Raw genomic sequence first — 24,692 nt, 5'->3', positions numbered from 1 at the left:
TGCAAAAAAAAGCAATCGAGCTAGTGCCTGTGGAAGAAAAAGGTACTGGAGTGTATTCACTGTACTTCTTAATCCCTAAAAAGGACGGGTCCCTCAGACCCATACTGGACCTCAGACCCCTAAACCAGTAAATTCTTTCAGAACACTTTCACATGCTGACACTGCAGCAGGTCCTACCGTTGCTCAGTCAGGGAGATTTCCTCGCAACATTGGATCTAAAAGATGCATACTTTCATATTCCGCTACACCCTTCACACAGAAAATTCCTCAGATTCACCATTCAGAATCAGTATTACCAATTCAAGGTCCTCCCTTTCGGAGTGACAACGGCACCCAGGGTGTTTACAAAGTGCCTGGCGACAGTGGCTGCACACCTACGGAGACAAAATATTCACGTCTACCCTTACCTGGACGACTGGCTTATCCAAGCAAAGTCAGCCAAGCAGTGTGCCGCCCACATGTCCCACACCATTCACCTTCTTCACAATCTGGGATTCTCACTGAATTACCCAAAGTCCAACCTTCAGCCCGCCCATGTACGACAGTATCTGGGCGCCACAATAAACACTTTGGCAGCCACTGCACAGCCAAATTCAGTGAGGATCAACGGCATTCAATTGCTGATACAAAAATTCAGACCGCAACACTCGCTTCCTGCACGAGTGTTCATGCAGTTGATAGGCATGATGGCCGCCTGCATCTTCATAGTCCCGCACGCAAGACTACATATGCGTCCGCTTCAGGAGTGTTTAGCACGTCAGTGGAATCAGGCTCACGGACAGTTGGAGGACCTAGTGTTGGTAACCGGTCGTGCATACAACTCTCTGCATTGGTGGAACCCACAAAACCTTTGCAGGGGACGACTGTTCCAAGAGCCTGTGCCACAGATCATTCTGACAGCAGACGCATCTCTCCAGGGTTGGGGAGCTCATGTACTCCAGTACACTGTGCAGGGACTATGGACAACGCAGCAAAAGAAGATGCACATCAACCTTCTAGAACTGATCGCTAGCTTCATGCCAATGAAGGCATTCAAAGTACATCTGTGCAACAAAGTCGTGTTGTTCCGGACGGACAACACGACGGCCATGTACTACATTCAGAAGCAGGGAGGTACACCCTCTCCACAGTTGTCTCATCTGGCTCAGAGCATGTGGAAGTGGGCCATTCACAGGAACATCTTCCTCATGGCGGAACACCTCCCAGGCAAGGACAATCAAATGGCGGACCTGCTCAGCAGGTACAGCCACCAGATGCACGAGTGGGAGATACATCCATCAGTACTCCACCCGTACTTCCAGCAGTGGGGTCATCCAGAGATCGACCTGTTCGCCACAAAGGAGAAAGCAAAATGCCAAATCTTTGCCGCCAGGTTCCCACACCCACAGTCGCAGGGAAATGCGATATATGGATGAACTGGTCAGGCAAATTTGCGTACGCTTTTCCCCCAGCACCTCTAATACCGCTGGTGGCACGCAAGCTAAACAACACTCGATGACGCTCATCCTGGTTGCTCCGACGTGGGCACGCCAACCATGGTACACCACGTTTCTAGAAATCTCCGTGGTACCGCATCAAAGGCTGCACCTCACACCCAGTCTTTTGACGCAGAGCCATGGCGACATTCAGCATCCAGATCCGCAACAGCTCAACCTGGCGATCTGGCTCCTGAAGTCTTAGAATTTGGCTACCTCAACTTGCCTCCTGACTGTATGGATATCATAAAAGAGGCAAGGAAGCCCACCACCAGAGCATGCTATGCAGCAAAATGGAAGCGGTTTGTCATTTACTGTGCAGAACACAACATTAACCCGCTAGACGCATCTACTCAAAACCTCATGTGTTATCTGTTACATCTATACAAATGCAATCTGGCCTATGCTTCCATTCGTATACATTTGTCCGCAATAGCAGCTTATCTGCAAAACAGGCAGCATCTCTCACTTTTCAGAGTGCCTGCCATCAAAGCTTTTCTGGAGGGACTCACAACGAGTCATTCCTCCCCGGACCCCACCGGCTCATGAATGGAACCTAAATGTGGTCCTCACCAGACTAATGGGTCCACCTTTTGAGCCTTTACATTCTTGCGAGATTCAGTTCTTAACATGAAAAGTGGCTTTCCTGATAGCCATTACATCACTGTGACGCGTTAGTGAACTTCAGGCTCTAACTATCCAAGAGCCATTCATACAAATTCACTCCAACAGGGTGGTGCTTCGCACTAACCCTAAGTTTCTTCCTAAGGTGGTTTCACAGTTCCATATCAATCAGACTATAGAACTGCCTGTGTTCTTTCAAAATCCTGAGTCAGTGGCGGAGAGAATGCTCCACACACTAGACATCAAGAGAGCCTTAATGTACTACATTGATAGGACCAAAGATTTTCGGAAAACAAAACAACTATTTGTTGCCTACAACACAAAGGCAACCCCATTTCCAAAGCAGGTATAGCCAGGTGGATTGTTAAGTGCATTCAAATTTGCTATCACAAAGCCAAGCGCACTCTAACGGTCCCCCCACGGGCCCACTGCACCCGAAAGTTGGGGGCCTCCATGACTTTCCTCAGAATACTAAACACGACTGTGTAGATGTGCACTCCAAACAGCAGGCAGCTGTAGGACAGGCTGTTCTAAAAACACTTTTTCAAACTGCTGCAGCTGGCACAGGCGGCCGCCGCTAATGGAGGGACTGCTATGTATTCTATGCACAGATATGAATTCAGCAGCCCATATGCCTCGAACCGAATATGCTACTTACCAGTATGCATCTGTTCTTGGCATGTAGGGCTGCTGACATTCATATCGCCCGCCCTCCTCCCCGGTGCCTGTAGCGGCTGCAGCACTCAGAAATACTCTTAGCATGGTCATCACTCACGATGTTACACTCCATCTTTGCCACAATGGCTAAAAACAATCTGGGGATGGAGTCGATGCCCATGCGCACTGTAGTCCAGGGGAGGAGCCACCTATCTCGTGATACTTCGAAGACTCTTCCAGGACAACAATGTGCAATCATCCGGACCCAACACTAGGCGGCGATCTATGCACAGATATGAATGTCAGCAGCCCTACATGCAAAGAACAGATGCATACTGGTAAGTAGCATATTCGATATATATATACATATTGCCGTCCTCCATAGTTTTTTGTTTTCTCCATCTTATTAATTTTCGTTTTTCAATGCATTTCCCCTTTGTGTGTTTATTTTTCCATTTATAATTTTCCTTTATTTTTTCATAGTTTTACTGTATTAATTTATATTCTATTTTACTGTCTCCTTTATGTGCCTCTGGTTGTTTTGATTATTTGTTGCTTTCTGTTTCTTTTAATTTCATGCATTTGTTTCCATTCTCTTAATGTGGCCCATAGCTTACTTTTTGCACATTGTTAATATTTCTTTTTTCAACCTTAATTTATACACCACTCTTATTCTTTGTTTCTAGGTTATCTTTTGACATTCTATTTATTGAACTCTCTTTAGTTTTTCTCTTTTCTACATTAATTATTCCCATCTTGGATTGTGTTTTTCCTCTCAATTTGTATATTTTATATTATAAAGCAGTATTGTAATTCATTATATGGCTTACTGGGTTCAATGGTTGCTGCTGAACCATGCAGTATTCTAGAAACCTGCAGACTAAGACTTCCTGCCTTTGGGAAATTAAGTAACATTAAAATGGTTTATAACCCTAATTTTTACAGCGCCTAGAAACAGTAGAAATGTTGTATGATGTGCTATATAATGACACGTTATTAACAGTAATATTAGTCAGTTTTCTAACATGTAATTTTTCTTTACTGTTCAGAGCATTGATATATTATTTACACATATTTACTAAACATCATATACATTATTAACATATTTGATGTTGTGCATAACAACTGACAGTTTGATTTCCCCCACTGTATACATTCTTTGTCCTTTTCTTATCTTTGTACTGTAATGAAATGTAATGTGGATTTGTAAAGAGTGAATACGTCACCCATGAGGGTACGCAGGTGCTGAGTAGGTGCAGGCTATGTAAGTTTTCACCATTTTGCCGAACTCTGTAAGAGCTGTGCGCTGTCCTAATGTGCTAGGGAAGGTCATTCCAGGATTTGGCTGCCACGTAATAGAAAACCCTGCCTCCTGTCTTGCTTCTGTGGATTCATGGTGGTGTGGGATGTGAGTGATGTCGAGTGGAGGTCCGTGGTTGGTTGGCGAAGGGTAGTCTGTGGTGAGGTAGATGGGACCCAAGTTGTGTAGTGCCTTGTAGGCGTGGGTGAGCATCTTGAACTGTTAGCGTTTCTGGATGGGGTGCCAGTTAAGAAAGGTGTGATGTGCACACAGCGAAGTAGGTTGAGTACTAGTCTAGCTGCAGCGTTTTAAATGGTTCGCAGCTTTTGCCGCAGGTGTGCGGTGGTGCCATAAGAGAGGGCGTTGCTGTAGTCCAGTCTGCTTGTGATAAGGGCCTGGGTGACGGTCTTTCTGTTGTCAGGAGGGAGCCATTGATGATTTTCTGAGCATTACGAGTATTTGAAAGCAGGTGGAGGTGAGGGCAAGAATCTAATGTCTCATGGTAAGGTTGATTTCCAAGATGATGCCCAGTGTTCGGGGGAGTTCTATGGCTGCATCTCATTTCAGTCAGACACTTCCCTTTGGGAGATTCTTCAGTTTCTTCCATTGGCCTAGGTGTACTCCTTGTCCGGTCCTTTAAAATCAGAGGTTGTATAATTCTTATTCATCTCACATCACAAGCAATATCCACGCTTATCTTGCAGAAAAGCTGGTCATCTTTGGTGGTTCTCGACACACCCACAGCAGGACACCATCATATTACAGATTAAGGAGTGCAAAAACATTTTTTTTTTTTTAAACAAGGCACTTTCCATAACTGCACCCAGGTTCTGGAACAACATCTCTATATTCTCCTATTCATCATTGACTTTATTCTTGTTCTTGACTAAGTAGCCCGTTTTGCTGCTTTTTGGCTAGGATTGTGCTGTAGAAATACCATTTACATACATACATCTCTTTCCTTGGTATTCAACTCTTCATTTTTCTCTGAGTGAATACTCCCTACCCTTTTATATTTCTTCATATTTATTTGAGTCCATGCATTATTAATCTGCTATCTGTACCTTCTGAGCAGGTGTGAATTTCATAGCATCTTCACTTGTCTCCTTCTAAGGTATGACAATATGAAAGATCAGCAAATGGATGCCTATACCTTAGCGGAGAACAAAGAGGAGGCAGACGAGGTGGAGGCAGAGGAGGAGGAGGAAGATATGGAGGAGGAGGAGGTTTGGGAAGAGGAGGAAGTGGACCTCCAGAAAAAGATAATTGAATCATTGGGTGAGAAATCACAAACTTGTCATTGGTGTTAACTATAAGAATGTCTAGTAAACTGTGAAGGTCCAGATTTACCAGCTCACCAATATATTTAGATGGCAAATGTGTTGTTACTAAGACACTTAAATCCAAACCTATGAAAGAGCTTCAGAGCTTCTAATGAAAATAATTCAGTAATTATAGATGACTTTATAAGACAGGCAGGCACCCCAATACTTACAGATTTAATTGGCTACCTTACGAAGCAAGAATCCAACAAAATATGGCGTTTATCACACAGAAAGCGATGCACTACCAAACACCACTATACCCAGCCCAGAAAATCACATAATCTGGATGCAGCAGATTCTCTTGGAGCACCGGAGATCTTTTACTGAATCCTGCACTCTTCTGGAAGAATGGAACTTCTGACCGAGCGTGCTCTGGAGCTGCACCAAGAATTTGGAACTAGCTCCCCCGAAAATTAGAAGAATATCATCCACTTCAGTTTTCAAAAAGGAAGATAAGATCTTATGAGCAAATTCTTCCCATAATAACAGCAGAACAGGCACTGTTGGGGTATTATCTTAGCCACGAACTATTGTAATACAAGTCGATCTCTAGTAATCGTTAGGACATTTATGTATGTTTTTGTAAGCACAAATGTCTCGCATTCAAAATTGAATATTTATGCTTGTTAATTTTGCTTAAAGGTCGTGTCAAACCGGCTGTCGAAAGTTTAAGGCTATGAAACTGAAGCAGTCCGACACCCTAATTGGGTCATGTCCGTGCTATATAAAACACTGTATAAATAAAATAAATACATTTACCCAAAGGTATGCACTTTGGAGTGCCAGCATCATAAGGAAAAGAGGAAGGGTGGACCTGCTGTTATTGGATTAGTGGTAAAGACATCTGACATCCCTTTTTGGATGAACCAAGAAGACTGTGACCCCTAAGTTTAATTGGGTCAGTCACTGAATTGCCTAAACAAAATAATTGTTATACAAGAGAATGACAATATTCTTCTCAACACACCAGAGCGAAAGACACAAATACTTAGTGTTTAGAGAAAAAATCTCCTTTGTATTCTCTTAATAGCAAAATAGATAATACATATACATGCCAAAGATTTATGAATCGATGGTTTCTCAAAAAGAGTGCAAATCAAAAGTGCTCATGTGGAATGTGAATAATAAAAAGTACATTTGAGAGAGCCATCAAGTGACTCAAAATACTCCGCACCACTGCGGTGACAACGCATTATTGTGAGCTGTGGACTAACCCGGTCTGCCATTTTGGGCGCTACTTACGGTTGCCTTATGTATACCCCATTGTCCTGATGAAACCCCGCATGCGGAGGTCTGAATTGACCCTCTACGCCTAAGTCGGGTTGCAATGCTGCCACAACTTGTCCCATGAGTAAGACCTCTGACACTCAGTCTAGGTCCACTCTCTCCCCGCAGCTCTGCTGCGCCGTCTCTTGCCTCCAGACCCCGACCTCCTCCTTGGGAGGTTCGAGGCTGCTGCCAGCTCCTGCACCTGCTGCCCGCTCCAACTGGGATCAGACTGCCTGCACCCATCATAACCTTTCTCAGCTGTTTTTTTCCTTAATTTTTCCCTGTTGAGCCACTGTTATTGTGCCCATCTGTTTATTACTCTAATTCCACCACTGTTTATATTTTCTCGTGCTTGCCTTTTCCTTTCGCCGCTGCTGCCCCTGCGGCCCCTCCCCCCCGGAATTCGAATTCCCCCCCAAAATTCCCCAGCCTCTCCTCCCTCCCCCCTCCCCTACTTAATGGCGGCCGCTCGCAGCGGGATCACTGCCGGCACGCCGAAGGCTCGCCAAAGGCAAGCCCATCTGCGCCCGTTGCGACTTGATTGCGGCCAGCGCCAGGAACCCTGGACCGCCCACTACCCATCACCACGACACCACCACCCTCCTTGCACTCAACCCTGGAAGACTTAGAGAATGCTAACAGGCCTCGCCGAACATTGCCCACGGCCAGTTCTCCTGCCTCCATTGCCACCAGACACTCACCGCCACCCCGGCCCCCAACACCGGCGACGCCAGCACCGGCGACACCCTAAAATGCATCCTCCTTAAAGTATGCTTTGTACACAAACACGCCATGGAAATCCGACATTGCCTTCTTCACTGAGACCTAGACTAACGTATCTTCCGCCCCGACATCAGCACCGCCATCCCAGATGGATACAAGATCCAGAGGAAAGACCACTCCAACCACCCAGGAGGGGGCCTCACCATCGCCCACAAGAGCACCATCCGCCTCACCACCTCCAGCAAAACCTTCCCCTCTGCCGTACACCTGCACTTCCAGATCCAGACCAGCCCCAAAGCCACATTCCGAGGACCCTAGTCTACAGACCCTCCAGCCCCCGAACACCCTTCGCCACGAACATCACCGACTTCACCGCAACCCACGCCATCGCCTCAGCAAACTACATACTCATTGGAGACCTGAACTTCCACCTCAACAACCCCCGCGACCCCCAACTCCACTATCCTTTGTGACAACCTTGCCAGCATCAGACTTGCAACTCTTCAACACACCGACCCACAAAGCAGGACACACCCTCTACCCCATCTTCGTGGCAAGAAACCGCGTCCAATTCAGCCACACAACGCAGCCGCCATGGACCAACCACCATTGCGTACACTTCGCCATCAACAAACCCAAGGCACCCAAACTCCCTACGAAGGAACTGGAGCAAGGTTACTGACGAGTAACTTAAATCCACCCTCATCCGAGACAACCACGCCTGGGCACCCGACGCAAACGACGCAGCCAGAGAACTCCACACCTGGATCTCTTGACTGCGCAGACAAGCTCGCCCTGCTGCGCAACCCCGACAGACTATGCCCCAGGAAAGCCGCCTGGTTCACCACCGCTCTCCAAGAAGCCAGACGCACCTGCAGACGCCTGGAGAAGAACTGGAGAAACACCAAGACAACCGAAAACCACACCACCTACAAGGACGCCATGACGGACTACCACAACCAGATCAGAGCCACCAAGAGGAACTTCATCCACAACAAAATCCAGGCCAACTCCACCAACTCCAAGGAACTTTTCAGTGTCCTTCAAGAATTCACCAACCCAACTCAGCGAAGCCACAAACATCACCCAAACAGATGGGAGGAGGCATCGCCATCATCCACAGGAACACCATCCGTCTCACGACCAGCACCGACAACACCCTGACCAGCGCCGAACACCTGCATTTCCAGATCCACACCAACCCGAACACCACCCTCAGAGGCACCCTGATCTACCGACCCCCGGGACCACGCACGCAATTCAGCGAGGACATCGCCGACTTCGTCAGCCCGCACGCCCTCCCCTCCGCTGACTACATCCTCCTGGGGGACCTCAACTTCCATCTGGAGAACAACAACGACCGCAACACCAGCACCCTGCTCGACAACCTCGCCAACCTGGGACTCAAGCAACTGGTGTCCACCCCCACCCACCTCGCCGGACACACACTCGACGCCGTCTTCTCATCCAGCACAGACATCGACTTCAGCCACGCCACAGAGCTTCAATGGACGGACCACAGCTGCGTCCACTTCTCCTTCAAGAGAACGACGACCCACCAACACCAGCAACAGACCGCCCGCAGAAGCTGGAACAAGATCACAGCAGACCAGCTCGCCACCTCCCTGAGCCAACACCCTCCTGCCAGCTCAGCGAACCCCAGCCAGGCCGCCGACAACCTCACGAAGTGGATCAGCAACTGCGCGGACGAACTCGCCCCGCTGAGGACCCCGCCCAGCAGACCCTGCAGCAAGAAGGCCCCATGGTTCACCGACGAACTCAAAAGCTCCAAGAAGAACTGCCGAGCCCTCGAGAAAGTCTGGAAAAGGGAACCGACACCGGACAACAGAACCTCCTACAAACTTGCCACCCGGAAACACCACCAGCTGATCCGCGCCGCCAAGAAAACTGCATTCAAGGACCGGTTGGACAACAACGCACACAACTGCAAGGAACTCTTCAACATCGTGAAAGAGCTTTCCAACCCCAGCGCAGGAAACAACGACATCACCCCATCGCAAGACCTCTGCAACTCCCTCGCCTCATACTTCCACAACAAGATCACGGACATACACAGCAGTTTCAACAACCAACCAACGCACACCACGACCCACCACCACCCTCCACGCCTGGACCCCGATCAGCACCGAAGACACCATCCGCACGATGAACTCCATCCACTCCGGATCACCGACCGACCCCTGCCCTCACCACGTCTTCAACAAGGCCGACGCTGTCATCGCACCCCACCTGCGAGACACCATCAACACCTCCTTCGACACCGCCATCTTCCCTGAAAGCTGGAAACACGCCGAACTCAGCGCTCTACTCAAGAAACCAACAGCGGACCCCACCGACCTCAAGAATTACCGCCCCATCTCGCTTCTCCCGTTTCCAGCCAAAGTCATCGAGAAGACCGTCAACAAGCAGATGGCCGCCTTCCTCGAGACGAACGGATCCCTCGACCCCTCACAGTCCGGTTTCCGAGCCAAACACAGCACCGAGACCGCCCTCATCGCCGCCACCGATGACATCCGAGCCCTGATGGACAATGGAGAAACAGCGGCCCTCATCCTCCTAGACCTCTCCGCGGCATTCGACACGGTCTGCCACCGCACCCTAGTACGGCGCCTCAGCAACATCGGAATCCAGGACAAGGCGCTGGAATGGATCATCTCCTTCCTGGACGGAAGAACACAGAGAGTCCGCCTACCACCGTACAAGTCAGAAGCCTCCAAAGTCATCTGCGGCGTCCCCCAAGGATCATCCCTGAGCCCCACCCTCTTCAACGTCTACATGAGCCCCCTCGCGGCCATCGTACGCAAACACCACCTCAGCATAATCTCCTACGCCGACGACACCCAGCTGACCCTCTCCCTGACCAACGACCCCGCCGCCGCCAGAGCCAACCTGCACGAAGGGATGAAAGAGGTAGCCGAGTGGATGACGACCAGCCGCCTGAAACTGAACTCGGACAAGACGGAGGTCCTCATCCTGGGCTCCTCACCCTCCGCCTGGGACGACTCCTGGTGGCCTCCCGCCCTGGGCACCGCACCCAAACCGACAGACCATGCACGAAACCTGGGCTTCACCCTGGACTCCTCCCTCTCCATGACCAGGCAAGTCAACAGCGTCTCCTCGGCGTGCTTCAACATCCTACGCATGCTACGGAAGATCTTCTGGTGGATCCCCACAGAGACCAGGAAGACCGTCACCCAGGCCCTCGTCACCAGCCGACTGGACTACGGCAACGCCCTCTACGCCGGGACCACCGTCAAGCTCCAGAAGAGACTCCAGCGGATCCAAAACGCCTCAGCCAGACTCATCCTCGACATCCCACGTTCCAGCCACATCTCCGGACATCTGAGAGACCTTCACTGGCTCCCCGTCAACAAAAGAATCACCTTCCGCCTCCTCACCCACGCACACAAAGCCCTACACGACCAAGGCCCGAGCTACCTCAACAGCCGAGTCAACTTCTACGCTCCCAAACGCCACATCCGATCAGCCAACCACGCCCTCGCCGCCGTCCCCCGCATCCGAAGAGCGACTACAGGAGGAAGGTCCTTCTCCTACCTGGCCGCCAAGACCTGGAACTCCCTCCCGTCCGACCTGCGCCTGACCCAAGACCACCTCTCCTTCAGGAAGAAGCTGAAGACCTGGCTGTTCGAGCAGTAGCGGCACCCCCCCCCCCCCCCCCCCCCCCCTCCAGCGCCTTGAGACCCTACGGGTATGTAGCGCGCTTTATAAGTGTATTTGATTGATTGATTGATTGACCCCATCCCAAGACCTCTGCGACAAGCTTGGAACCTATTTCCACCTCCAGATCAAAAACCTCTACGACAACTTCATCGACCATCCACCAGGTGCCACAGAGATACCCGCCCCCCAGAAACACCCGCCAGCCTACCATCTCCAACTGGACACCGATCACGGCCAAAGACAACGCCTCAACAATGAAAAGCATCCACTCGGGGGTCCCCACCGACCCCTGCCCCCCCCACACATCTACCACAGAGCTGCTGCCGCCATCGCCCCCGAACTACAACGCACCATCAACACCACCTTCAAAACAGGCACCTTACCAGATGACTGGAAGCGCGCAGAAGTCAGACCTCTGCTCAAGAAGTCCACAGCTGACCCCACCGACCTCAAGAACTATCGGCCCACGCGCTCCTCCCCTTCGCAGCCAAAGTTGCAGAGAAAACGGTCAACAGAAAACTGACACGATTCATTGAAGAGAACGCCGTCCTCGACCCGTCCCAATCCGGATTCCAAAGCAACCACAGCACAGACACCGCCCTACTCGACATCCGCACCCTCCCGGATCAAGGCCACTCCGCAGCCCTCATCCTACTCGACCTATCAGCGGCCTTCGACACCATCTCCCACTTCACACTAGCCGCCAGACTACACGACGCAGGCATACAAGGCCTGGACTGGATCAGATCATTTCTCACCGGAAGAAGCCAAAGGATCAGACTCCCACCCTTCCTCTCCGACCCCACGAAAATTACCTGCGGAGTTCCATAGGGTTCATCCCTGAGCCCCACCCTCTTCAACATCTACGTGGCCCCCCTCGCAGTCATAGTCCGTCAACACGGCCTCAACATCGTATCCTACGCCTACGACACCTAGCTCATCCTCTCCCTCACCAAAGACTCCACCACTGCCAAGCTCAACTTCCTGACAGGAATGCAAGACTTCGCAGTCTGGATGACCAAGAGCTGCCTGAAGCTCAACGCCGAGAAGACAGAAGTCCTCGTCCTCGGTACCACCCCTTCTGCATGGGACAGCACCTGGTGGCAGACTGCCCTCAGAAGCCCACCTACCCCCTCAGACCACGCCAAGAACCTCTGCATCGTACTCGACTCATCACGCACCATGAACCGACAGGTCAACGCCCTCCTCATCCTCTGCAAGAATTTCGAGTGGATCCCCCCTGAGTCAAGGAAGACAGTCACCCACGCACTCATCACCAACAGACTGGACTATGGAAACGCACTCTATGCCAACATCAACTAGTCCCTACTCCGCAAACTCCAGACAATACAGAACACCGCCACCAGACTCCTCCTCGGCATCCCCTGACACGAACACATCAATCAACACCTACGAAGTCTCCACTGGCTCCCCGTGGAGAAAAGAGTCACTTTCAAAATCCTCACTCAAGCCTACAAATGCCTACACAACAACGGACCCAAATACCTCAACGACCGAGTCAACTACCACGTACCCAAAAGAAACCTCCGATCTTCCAACCTCGCACTGGCTGAAACCCTGCACATCCACAGAGCCAGAGCAGGCGGAAGATCCTTCTCTCACATTGCAGCCAAGACCTGGAAGGAGCTACCGGCAAACATTAGACGTGGCCCCTCCCTGAACACCTTCAGGAAGACCCTCAAGACCTGGCTCTTTGGCTAAACAAATCTTGCAAGCCTCCCTTTCTTCCATCCCCCCCACGCCCCCCCCCGCACTCCCTACCCCCTCATCGCCTTGAGACCTTCACGGGTGAGTAGCGTGCTTACAATTCCCTGATTGATGCCTAGATTATGTTGTATTAGTCCACCCTTGTTTTGGATGGTGCATTTTGAGGAGACTAGCATCATCTCTCGAAACAGACATGGAAGAATAAGATAAAGCTGCTTTGAAGACAGGCCCATGCACACTGGTTTACTGTTCTTAATATTATTCCAGCCAGTGTCCACTGTGTAAAACCATGACATTATGGTAAACATATTCTTTTCTCAGTAATTTCCTTTATTATTCATCTTGCACGCAAGCACTTTTTCTTAGCATTCTCTTTTAGAGCAACCGTTGATTGAAATTTCTTTGCAATTTACATGTATTATCTATTTTGCTATTTCATAAAATAAGAGAATATAAAGACGTTTTTTTCTCTAAAAACTAAGTATTTGTGTCTTTCTCGTGGCAAAGGGTGTTCGGGGGCTGGAGGATCTGTAGACTAGGGTTCCTCGGAATGTGGCTTTGGGGGTGGTCTGGATCTGGAAGTGCAGGTGTAGGGCGGTGGGGAAGGTTTTTCTGGAGGTGGTGAGGCGGATGGTGCTCTTGTGGGCATGGTGAGGCCCCCTCCTGTGTGGTTGTAGTGGTCTTTCCTCTGGATCTTGTATCCGTCTTGGATGGCGGTGCTGATGTTGGGGCGGAGGATGCGTTAGTCTAGGTCTCGGTGAAGAAGGCGATGTCGGGCGAGAGAGAGTCGAGTAGGTTCCAGATTTCCATGCCGTGTTTGTGTACAGAGCTCACTTTAAGGAAGATGCCTTTTAGGGTGTCGCCGGTGCTGGTGTCGCCGGTGTTGGGGGCCGGGGTGGCGGTGAGTGTCTGGTGGCATGGCGGCAGGAGAACTGGCCGTGGGTCATGTTCGGTGAGGCCTGTTAGCATTCTCTAAGTCTTCCAGGGTTGAGTGCGAGGAGGGTGGTAGTGTCGTGGCGATGGGTAGTGGGAGGTCCAGGGTTCCTGGCGCTGGCCACCATCAAGTCGCGACGGGCGCAGATGGGCTTGCCTTTGGCGTGCCGGCAGTGAGCCCGCTGCGAGCGGCCGCCATTAAGTAGGGGAGGCGGGAGGGAGGAGAGGCTGGGGAATTTTTGGGGGGAATTCGAATTCCGGGGGAGGGGGGGAGAGGCCGCAGGGGCAGCAGCGGCGAAAGGAAAAGGCAAGCACGAGAAAATATAAACAGTGGTGGAATTAGAGTAATACACAGATGGGCACAATAACAGTGGCTCAACAGGGAAACATTAAGAAAAAAAACAGCTGAGAAAGGTTATGGTGGGTGCAGGCAATCTGGTCCCAGTTGGGGCGGGCAGCAGGTGCAGGAGCTGCGGGGAGAGAGTGGACCTAGACCGAGAGTCGGAGGTCCTACTCATGGGACAAGTTGTGGCAGCATTGCAACCCAACTTAGGCGTAAAGGGTCAATTCAGACCTCCGCATGCGGGTCTTCATCAGGACAATGGAGTATACATAAGGCAACCGTAAGTAGCGCCCAAAATGGCAGACCGGGTCAGTCCACAGCTCACAATAATGCGTTGTCACCTCAGTGGTGCGGAGTAGTTTGAGTCACTTGATGGCTCTCTAAAATGTACTTTTTATTATTCCCATTCCACATGAGCACTTTTTCTTTGCACTCTCTTTTTGAGAAACCATTGATTCATATATCTTTGGCATTTATATGTATTATCTATTTTGCTATTTCATAAAATAAGAGAATACAAAGGAGATTTTTTTCTCTAAAAACTAAGTATTTGTGTCTTTCGCTCTGGTGTGTTGAGAAGAATATTTTCTCTCTGTATAACAATTATTTTGTTTAAGCAATTTAGTGACTGACCCAATTGAATTTAGGGGTCTCATCCTTCTTGGTTCATCCAAGAATGGACGTCAGGACCACCTTGTGTCTTTACCACGTCATACTCGGGTCCTTTGGCGTATCATAGGTTCCCACATTAGTTTGGAATGGTGATTTGACTAGTGACCTTTTTTTGTAATCAAGGTAAGGCCCTTGTAGGTATTCAGTCCAGTAGTGTAGATTTTACAGGTAGGTTTATTCAGTTACAAGTAATATGGTAAGTATTGTGCTCCACCGGTAGCAGCATCCTGCTGCTCTGCCTCACTCATTCCAGCTGACCACTCATCCAAAGCATGCACTCATGAACATTCTATTAAATTACATTCACACAGGCTGAGCAGCCAGGAACTAGGATATCATAGATTACAATACACCTCCTTCCTTCAGGAAACAAAAGAAACAACAGGAAGCTAAGTGGAAGAAAATGCTCATTTCGTTTACATTCCCCCTTTCATGTAAATATAAGTAACCAATCCTTAAATTACTAAGAAAGATCACATTACATAAATTTCCATACCTTAGGTTGTAAAGTAAAACCACGTCAATCACATTATATGAGTTATTACACTCCTTGAATTGTAAAGTAAGATCACATAAGATTTCATTACATAAGTCATTACCCTCCTTTGATTGTAAAGGAAGATCAATTATAAAGATCACATACTATATATCTATACAACCTGTACATATGTCCTCCTCGCACCTCACAGCACAAAGGAACTCACACGTCCCCACTTCTGCACACACTGCAGGACAAAGGAACCCTCACGTTCCTACTACTGCACATACTTCAGGACAAGGAACCCTCATGTTCCCACTACTGCACACACTGCAGGACAAAGGAAGCTACGCACTCCTACTACTGCACAACTTGCAGGACTAAGGAACCCTCACGTTCCCACTACTGCACACACTTCAGGACAAGGAGCCCTCATGTTCCCACTACTGCACACACTGCAGGACAAAGGAAGCTACGCACTCCTACTACTGCACAACTTGCAGGACAAAGGAACCCTCACGTCCCCACTACTGCACACACTTCAAGACGTGAAATCCTCATGTTCCCACTACAGCACACACTGCAGGACAAAGGAGCCCACATGTCTCCACTACTGCCCACACTGAAGGACAAAGGAGCTCTCGCCCCCCAACTACTGCACACAATGCAGGACAAAGGAGCCCTCGCGTCTCCACTACTGCACACACTGCAGGACAAAGGAACCCTCATGTTCCCACTACTGCACACACTGGAGGACAATGAAACCCTTGTGCCCCCACTACTGCACACACTGCTGGACAAAGGAACCCTCGCGTCCCCAATACTGCACACACTGCAGGACAAAGGAACCTTAATGTTCCCACTTCTGCAAATTAAAGGTATTGTCCAACCATAGACATTTCTACTAAAAAGAAATAGTCTCTCGGGGTATCTTCCAGCCCAACCCATCTCCACTCACAGGACTTATGCAATGGGTGTCTACCAACCCACAAGCCACACACAGTCACAAAATAAAACCTAACCCAAACATACCCCTACACATAAAGAAATTCACCATGCATCTCAAATGTAATACCCCCTCCATACTGCGAAAAACACATGCACTCATCCAAAAGTGTAACCACTTCCACTTACTGCCTTCATTCGTCCCTCACCACAGCAGACAACAGCCCTTAAGCCTGGTAAACATCAATACCACAAAACTTTTAAGAATATGCATTAGAATCGGTATAGCTTTGTAAAATACTTAGTCTGGTATGTGACAGTAGCTTCTAAAACCTGTCCAAATATTCGGTGAGCGACCTCTGACCCAAACCCACTTTCAACACAACTCCTGTATGCGAAAAGCTCCAAAGCTCCTGACTCAATGTGCCTCAAGGGAGAAAGCTGCATTTCAACATAACATGTCAAATCGTCACGATGAACTTATCATCAGGTTGTATTCTAGCCATCCTGTTCGTAAACATTTCAGCTGAGTAAATTATTCTTGCACATCAAATGACTCTCCGGTGGCAGTGCCGCTTCACCTCTCACAGTCCCAAATTCTGTAATGAAGAAACACTCACCCGATATCTCCCAGTCAAGTAGGGCATACTCTGCCTGCAACACCCAGGCTTGTCATTAATATTGAGCAAGCATGCGCCTCAGCACTGGGACGCAGCACAACCAACATGGAATGGCTGGTGCAGACGTGCTGCGTCAACTCAGCGCGACTGCGCTGAGCTCGCATTGCCTTAAGTGACGTCACAACGGTTACTTAGCTGAAGCTTGTTCCGCTCACAGAAGCTGGATTGTTGAGAAACTCCACGCGCAGACCAATGCAATGGCTCGTGCCCTCCTGAGCTTGCGGTCGTCATCTTGCTGAAATTCCCTTGCTCGTCAACTCCAATGTGGCGGCTCTACAGATCAGCAGCACTTGGCGGCCCAATGCGTAACAACGTGAGCGTTCTTTAACATCAACGATAGCTGCCTATGAGTGCGTCTCTTAAATTTCAAAAATCCACAACACGTTTTTTTCACCAGTGTATCACATCGGCTCCTTGGGGCCCCATCTGTGCCCCCGCATGCCTAAACTTGAAACGCAACAAACAGCAACTTACCGACCATAATGTTGCCAGATCGGATTTCTTGAAATTTGTCCTTGGCCCAGCCGAAGCCCACATAGAATGTTGTAGCATCACCTGGTGGCTTCAAGACACACGCTGCGGTTCACAGTAAATGCAACTTCCAAGTCAATGCTGTTGGAAAATTTGAATGCTGCAGCTGATAGAGTGCGGGGTCACGTGCTCAATTACCATACTCACCTGGGCCCATAAACATACACACTATGACCAGGTAACCCTCCTTTAATCAGTGAATTTTGTTTCTACTTTATAGGATATACCTATAAATATCGACTTACCAATCCTTGTCACCTGTATAAAGTCCTAAGGGATCAAAGGGTGTTAGCATAATAAGTAGAAAATAGCATTCATATAATAACCACATACTCTGGAAAAGTTTAAATGCTTTATCTATGTAAATTCTCAAATATCATAGACCATACAGAAAAGATTAAGGCCTTTTCGATTAGGAAGATAATAATTAAAGCAATGATATGTAGAAATATTATGAAACTTCTTTTAGGCATTGAAACGTAGGAAGGGTAAAGAGAGGGAACCAGTACATTGACATTACCCACACAGATTTATATTTACCTAGAATGGTGTGAAGACCAACCCTGGCCACGGCCCGGGATAAAGGAAACAGGACTTCTCGATAATTCAGGTGCCAAAGAACAGGATAGATGCAATTCAGGATAGGTGAAGACCAGGACTGGACATATGCAGGTCAGGACAGGTACCCTCAGCTAAGTGCAATGCCAGCCTTACACCCCTCTCTGCGGCTAACAGTCAGACCCCGATTGGGTTATCGATTTTCCTCCCAAACCCCGATTGGGTTATCGATTCTTCTGACAGAGTGCTCCGCCAGCACCTCTGCTCTCGATCTCCTATAGCGTGCGTTGGGTCAGTGACAGGTCAGCTATTCGGACTAGTCGGACAATCTTAACTAGCTGAGCCTACCTTAGTTATACCATTTTCCAGGGCACTGTACCACCCCCCAGTGTTGCAAATTCGTGTATCACCTAGTTTTGATTGGTCAAAAGACGAGGAGAGGTCATCACACCATACCAGTATGAGATCATTTCATTTCATTCAAATATTTAAATGTGCGTTCCCTCCCATAATTTTCTATTTTCGCCATGCACTTTTAATCCACCCTGTAATGAATGTTTCAATATTAAACACAATTTATTAACATTTTATATTATTCTCTTCCTCCGGAGAGTACACAGGGTAACTTTCCCATGCACATCGCAGGCCAGACTGTCACTGGCACAGGTTCAATGCCATGACTTGAGGAATCTTGAGCTCTTCTGCGCAGACGCAGCTTTTTCAATATGGAATACTGCAGGGTCACAACGGCCCAAATAGGAACTATCAGCAAAGTCAAAAAGAAACGGTTTTAGAACAAAGACTAAATGAATGCACTGTATACCACTTCTCTCCACACTATTCCCATTATTTATTTTAACTATAGCGTTAATAGTTAAGCAGAACTAACATGGTTTCGTTGAAGCAGCAGCAGGTGCATTAATCTGTAACACATCAAGCAGCCATCTTTAATACTAGTGCGCAGCTACAGATTTCCCACCAAAGCAGAGAGTACGTCATGTCACGTGAGTGTCGCAGACACATGCATAGTGAAATTCTCGTGTTGCGGCGGCCATATTAGGTCACTTGAGTCTCTTGTTAGTAAAAGCACATAGATAAGCTTCCCCTGGATACTAGAAATGTCGTGTGGTGCAATTATTAATAGGACAAACATGTTGATTAATACATTATAGGTTATTTCGAGAGGGTTGAGGCCGAGCAAGTCTCTTATCGTATGAAACCTTGCTCCATCAATCCCCTCTTTGATTATATTTCATATCATCACTAATTACAGAAACAGATGCTAACTTTTAATATTCTCACAATTCCATCTCTTTAAACGCTCGATCTGGACTTTTCTCATTATTTAATTGGAAGTTGTTTCATTTTCTTGTACAGATTTCCATTCAACTCTTCTAGCTCCATTTCATCAAAATTGAGTTTCTTTCCTTTCTTGTTCACCGTATGTCTTTTTGCTTCTGCAACACTTGCACCAAATCATTATTCCTAAAATCAGTAGGGCTACTCCTGATATTGGCATCAGTATTCTACCTACAATACTTTTACCTACGTTAGAAAACCAACTACCTACAGAGGAGAAACCATTAATTAGTCTCTTCCATGCACTGTCAACCTCCAGTGGTTTCAATTCTTCTCTCAAATATGTAATATTTTGAGCGTACTTTCCAATTTCAATGCTTTTATCAGGATTGGACGTGCAACAATGTTGCATTTTCAGCATTCTACAGACTATTGCTAATAATATGTCGAGACCAAGTTGATTTTGTAAAACAATTGATCTCACCGCAACTAATTTGGTATTGATCATCAAAAATCCACCAGCATTGTCTGTCGATAACTGATCCACCACTGCTGACAATTTTTCAAATTCTTTGAGTATTCAGAACCAGTCCCACTGAAGGTATTATTGCACTAAATATATTGCCTACAATTTCAGCAAAAGTTGCTCTCCTACTATGGGTTAGTCCTTTAACTTCATTGTTTCCAGTGATTTTCTTTACATGGTATACCTTTGGGAATACTATTCCGAAATAGCAACTCTCACACCAATGATCAGGCAGTTTAAAATATGCCTTATTCCCACAGATGTAATAAATCCCAGGAAATACTGGTTCAGTTCCATCTTTGAATCCCCAACCCCCAATTACTTTAAAATTGTGATCACACTCACTGGAACCAATGAATATATTATTATAATAATCTGTTTTCTCTCTATGGAGACAGAGCTTCCCTTTCTTTTCGAAATCCAGCAACATAGCAGCTTGAGTCTTGCCATTTGTGGTGAACTCATTACTTTCAGCCCATTTAGGGATTTTACGCTTTGATCCAGCAGCCTTCTTTATGAAAATCCTGTCTCCTGGTTTCTACTAAATTTAAAAACACTTTCTCTTTCTCATATAACTTACATGTTAAATTGTCTTTGTGTGCTTCAGCTATATCTATTGCTCCTACTGTTAGGACATATTCACCCATAAAATGTGTACAGTCTCTAGTACTAGTGACCGGTTTTAGGTTTCTAGTTAAAGGAACTTCTGAGAAAATGACATCAATATTAGAATAGTAATACTGTAACTTTCCAGTTCTATAAAATAAACTAGCTAAAATGCTACATGAAATACCATATGTCAGAGGTAAATGATGGCATGTAACCCCTTCAGCTACTGATGTGGGCAATTTCATGCACACATAACAATCACTGATTTCCATAGCGTCTACATAGTGTACTAATACATTTGCAAATACATTTAAATCTGTTCTGTTCTTAGCTCTATTATAGTGTAAATCTATCTCATCTGGTGCTTCTACATTTACTCTATCTTGTTTAAAACTATTCAACTTTTCAGGCATATTTACCTTTTGTGGTGTATCTACCTTTTTATGTATACTAGAGTTATTCTGCTCATTTTTACTCATTAAGTAAGGTATAGCTAATGTCAATCCTAACCATATCATTATTACTATCACTATACTACATGTACATATTCTACAGCATGTTTTCAGACAGTTTCTTTTCGGTTTTCTGACAACACTAGAATCAGCCATAAGGAGTTTAACCCCTCTTTGTAACTTTTACACAATCTTTTAACCTGTGTATTTCCCTTCAGATTGGTCTCACTTCTTCGACAGTCTGATCAGCAATTAATTCATCATCACTTTCGTCACTTTTCGAAATCTTCAAGGATGATGTAGGTCCAGTCAGGGCTGTTGAACTTATTATTAAGTCTTTTCAATCGAGGACTCCTCCTTCTCAGCTTTTCAGTGGATGGTCCTGCTTGACTTGTTATTTCATTTACTTGCTCTGGTTCTTCATTTATTGTTTTAAGGCGAAATTTTAGTCTTTTGACAAAACCAAGCCACTTATCTCCTTTTTTGAGTCTTTTAGCTGGCACTGTGCTTTGATTTTCTTCAGATGCTCTTTTATTTTCATTCAGTTGTGGCACAATTTGTTCATCATTGTCTTCTGAATTCCTCTCTATCTGACTTTTGTCCAGGGCTTATTTTTGTTTCTTCTTCCTGGATACTAATCTGACCTCGTTCAGGAGTCTGCTGAATTTGATTCTGACTTTGACTTGGTTCGCCGCCTTCTTCCCGAACACGTTTTTCTACACCTATCTGGTCCTGCTCAGGTCTTTTGCTTTCTTGATTGTCTTCCACCTGACCTTTTGCACTAATTCCTGTCTCTCCCTTCTCAGACTCAGGAGTTCTGGTAAGTATGGCGGATGTCTGAGTAAATTGAGCTCTCCTTATCTGGTCCTCCTCAGAATTACCATTGACTTTGATTTCTGTAGTCTGAGTACGTTCTTCTATTCCTGTCACATCCTCAGTCTCACTCAGTGTATCTAAATAGGTTTGACTTCTGGTTCTTATGAGTTCTTCAAGTATGTCAACTACTGGAATCCATTCATCCTGACTGGTGCTCATCAGCTACTTCAGGATCGATTTCTTGGGACCCTTCAGCTGTACAACCTTCAGCTTCTACTTCATCAGGTTCTGTCACTCTTTTAGTGTGACTTGCATGAATCCAGTTTGGAATTCCCTTGCACTTTACAGCTGCAGTGTTAACCAGTATTACTTGATGTGGCTCTCCCCTCCTTGGTGCTAGGCAAGATTCTCGGGTGTGTTCCTTTATCTCTACCCAATCACCTGGATTCAGGTCATGTGCTGGAGTTGATTGTCTGGTGACAGCGTCTTCCCCAACCTGGTGAGAGATAGAACGCACTTGATCACCCAGTTCTTTGCAGTACTCGAGCACTTAATCATCAGTTCTATTTATCAGCTTGTGTCCTGGTACCCACGCTTGCCTCATTGCTCTTCCCATGAGTATTTAATGGGGACTCAAGCCTGTGTTTCTGTCTGGAATGCTTCTGAGTCCCATCAGAACAAGAGGTTAAGCATCAGGCCACTCCAATCGGGTAGATTCATACATTTTTCCCAATCTTGACTTGATTGTGCCATTCAGTTCCACTACCACTCCAGAAGCCTCTGGGCGGTCTGCACAGTGCAGCTTTTGCTCGATTTGGAATGCTTCACAGATTAGACTAATTATTTCATTATTAAAATGAGACCCTCGGTCTGATTCAATCGTTAACGGAAAAGCGAAACAAGGTATGAGCTCTCTCAATAGGAGTTTAGCTACAGTGATGCTATCATTTCTGCGGGTAGGGTAAGCTTCCAGCCATTTGAAAACAGGCAGACCATGACAAGGACGTACTTTAATCCTCGACAAGGAGGTAACTGGATGAAATCGATCTGGAGTCTTATGAAGGGACTCTCTGCCTTTCCAATTTTTCCTGCGCAAACTACAGTTTTCTTACCAGGGTTCATTTGCTGGCAAATCAAACATCTTTGGCATAGAGTCTCTGCTATGTTCCTGAACCTCTCATTAAACCAGCTCTGTCTGAACAGACTTATCATTGCATCCCTGCCTATATGGGCCTCTCCGTGATACATCCTAGCCATAGGAGCAAGCATACAGTCTGGTAACACAGGTCTCCCATCCAAGTAAACAAAAACACCATCTCCAGCCCTTCTCTGACATCCCATTTTCTCCCATTCTTCTCTTTTTGCTCTGCTTCATTCTGTAAATCTCTCACTTCCTCCCACGTTTTTACACGTCCAAGCAACGTAATTTGGCAGCTGCTTCCATATTTCTCAATTTTCTTATTCGCTGCTATTTTGAATTTTGCACAATGTTGGGCTACCTGGTCAGCATAACGATTACCTGCGGTCACTTTGTCATTTCCAGATTGGTGAGCAGCACACTTCACCACAGCCACTGTTTCAGGCAATTGGATTGCTTCTAGCAAGGCTTTTACATAATGTCCATTTTTAATGGGAGTACCTAAAGAAGTCATGAACTCCCTTTGCATCCAGAGCTGGCCAGAGTCGTGCACAAACCCGTAACCATACTAACTATCAGTAGATATGGTCACTTTCCAATTTTTCCCAATTTTGCAAGCTTTTGTCAATGCAATCAATTCGGCTTCTTGTGCAGACTTGACTCCGGGTAAATAGGATGCTTCTACTATACCACCCAAGTTGAACACAGCAAAAGCAGCACTCAATCCTCCTTCCTCATGTCGCATGCATGAACCATCTACAAACCGCTCATGTTCTGAATTTATTAATGGTTCTTTTCGTATGTCTGGTCGAGGTTTAGTACTTTATTCTGTGAGGTCGATACAATCATGTTGGACTTCCTCCTTTACTTCTCCAAAATGAGATTTGGGTAACAGAGTTGCTGGATTCAGGACAGTACATCTAGCAATGGTTACATTTTCAGCACCTAAGATGACTCGCTCATACTTAGTCAGTCGACTAGGAGTCCATCACTGAGTACGTGTTCTTGTCAATAGAATCACAACTGCTTTTGGGACAAACCGGGTTACAGGGTGTCCCATAATGATAGACTCACTTTGTTCAAGACTCATGCAAGTTGCAGCAACTGCTTTCAGACATCCTGGCAATGCAGATGCCACTGGATCCAGTGTGGATGAAAAATATGCCACAGGACGTCGCATTAGACTATGCGTTTGGGTCAAAACAGACAGTGCACAATTGTTGGGTGCATCACAGAACAGTGCAAATTCTTTCGAGTAGTCCGGCATCCCTAAAGCTGGAGCTGAACACAAACATTCTCGTAATTATAGGAAAGCAGTCATGCTCTCATCATCCCATTCTACTGGATCCTTTGATCTTTTCTTTGTCATTTGTATCAATGGTTTTGCTAGGACTGCGAATCCCACAATCCACTGCCTGCAGTACCCTACAACTCAAAGAAACATTCTGATTTCTTTCTGTGTTTTAGGCCGATTCATGTTTCTAATTATTTTAATCCTTTCTGACTTTACTCTTCTTTACCTCTCACTATCTGGTGGCCCAGATATTTCACGGATGTGGTGCAAAACTATAGCTTTTCAGGTGACACTTTATGTCCAACTTCAGCCAAATGATTCAGCAATGCAATTGTGTCGGCAACACAGTCATTTCGGGTTTTAGATGCCTCCAATAGGTAGTCTATATACTGCACCAGGACAGACTGTCCGGGCAGCACCAAAGATTCAAGAGATTTCTTCAATAACTGATTGAAAATCGAAGGACTTTCAGTGTACCCCTGAGGAACACGATTCCAGACATAAACATGCTTGTCGAACTTGAACGAAAATAAATATTTGCTGTCTGGATGCAATGGAATGGAGAAAAAGGCATGACATAAATCAATTACAATGAACCATCCGGCTCCCCACGGT

The 24,692-nt window shown here is 46.8% G+C and overlaps 1 protein-coding gene across 3 annotated transcripts in view; it reads left to right on the top strand.

Moving 5' to 3' along the window:
* Window positions 1-24,692, top strand: part of LOC147662848 (E3 ubiquitin-protein ligase TRIM39-like) — a 280,135-nt gene that overhangs the window by 135,520 nt on the left and 119,923 nt on the right. For all 3 annotated transcript variants that reach the window (XM_086950855.1, XM_086950856.1, XM_086950854.1), the window contains exon 5: window positions 5,171-5,334. In XM_086950855.1, the coding sequence (XP_086806981.1) occupies window positions 5,171-5,334 (164 nt within the window). The remainder of the gene's footprint in view (window positions 1-5,170; window positions 5,335-24,692) is intronic.

The sequence above is a fragment of the Lissotriton vulgaris genome, unplaced genomic scaffold (genome assembly GCF_964263255.1).
Source record: "Lissotriton vulgaris unplaced genomic scaffold, aLisVul1.2 SCAFFOLD_482, whole genome shotgun sequence".
NCBI classification, from domain to species: Eukaryota; Metazoa; Chordata; class Amphibia; order Caudata; family Salamandridae; genus Lissotriton; species Lissotriton vulgaris.
Note: the sequence above shows the minus strand (reverse complement) of the source record. Positions and strands in the feature narration are given on the sequence as shown.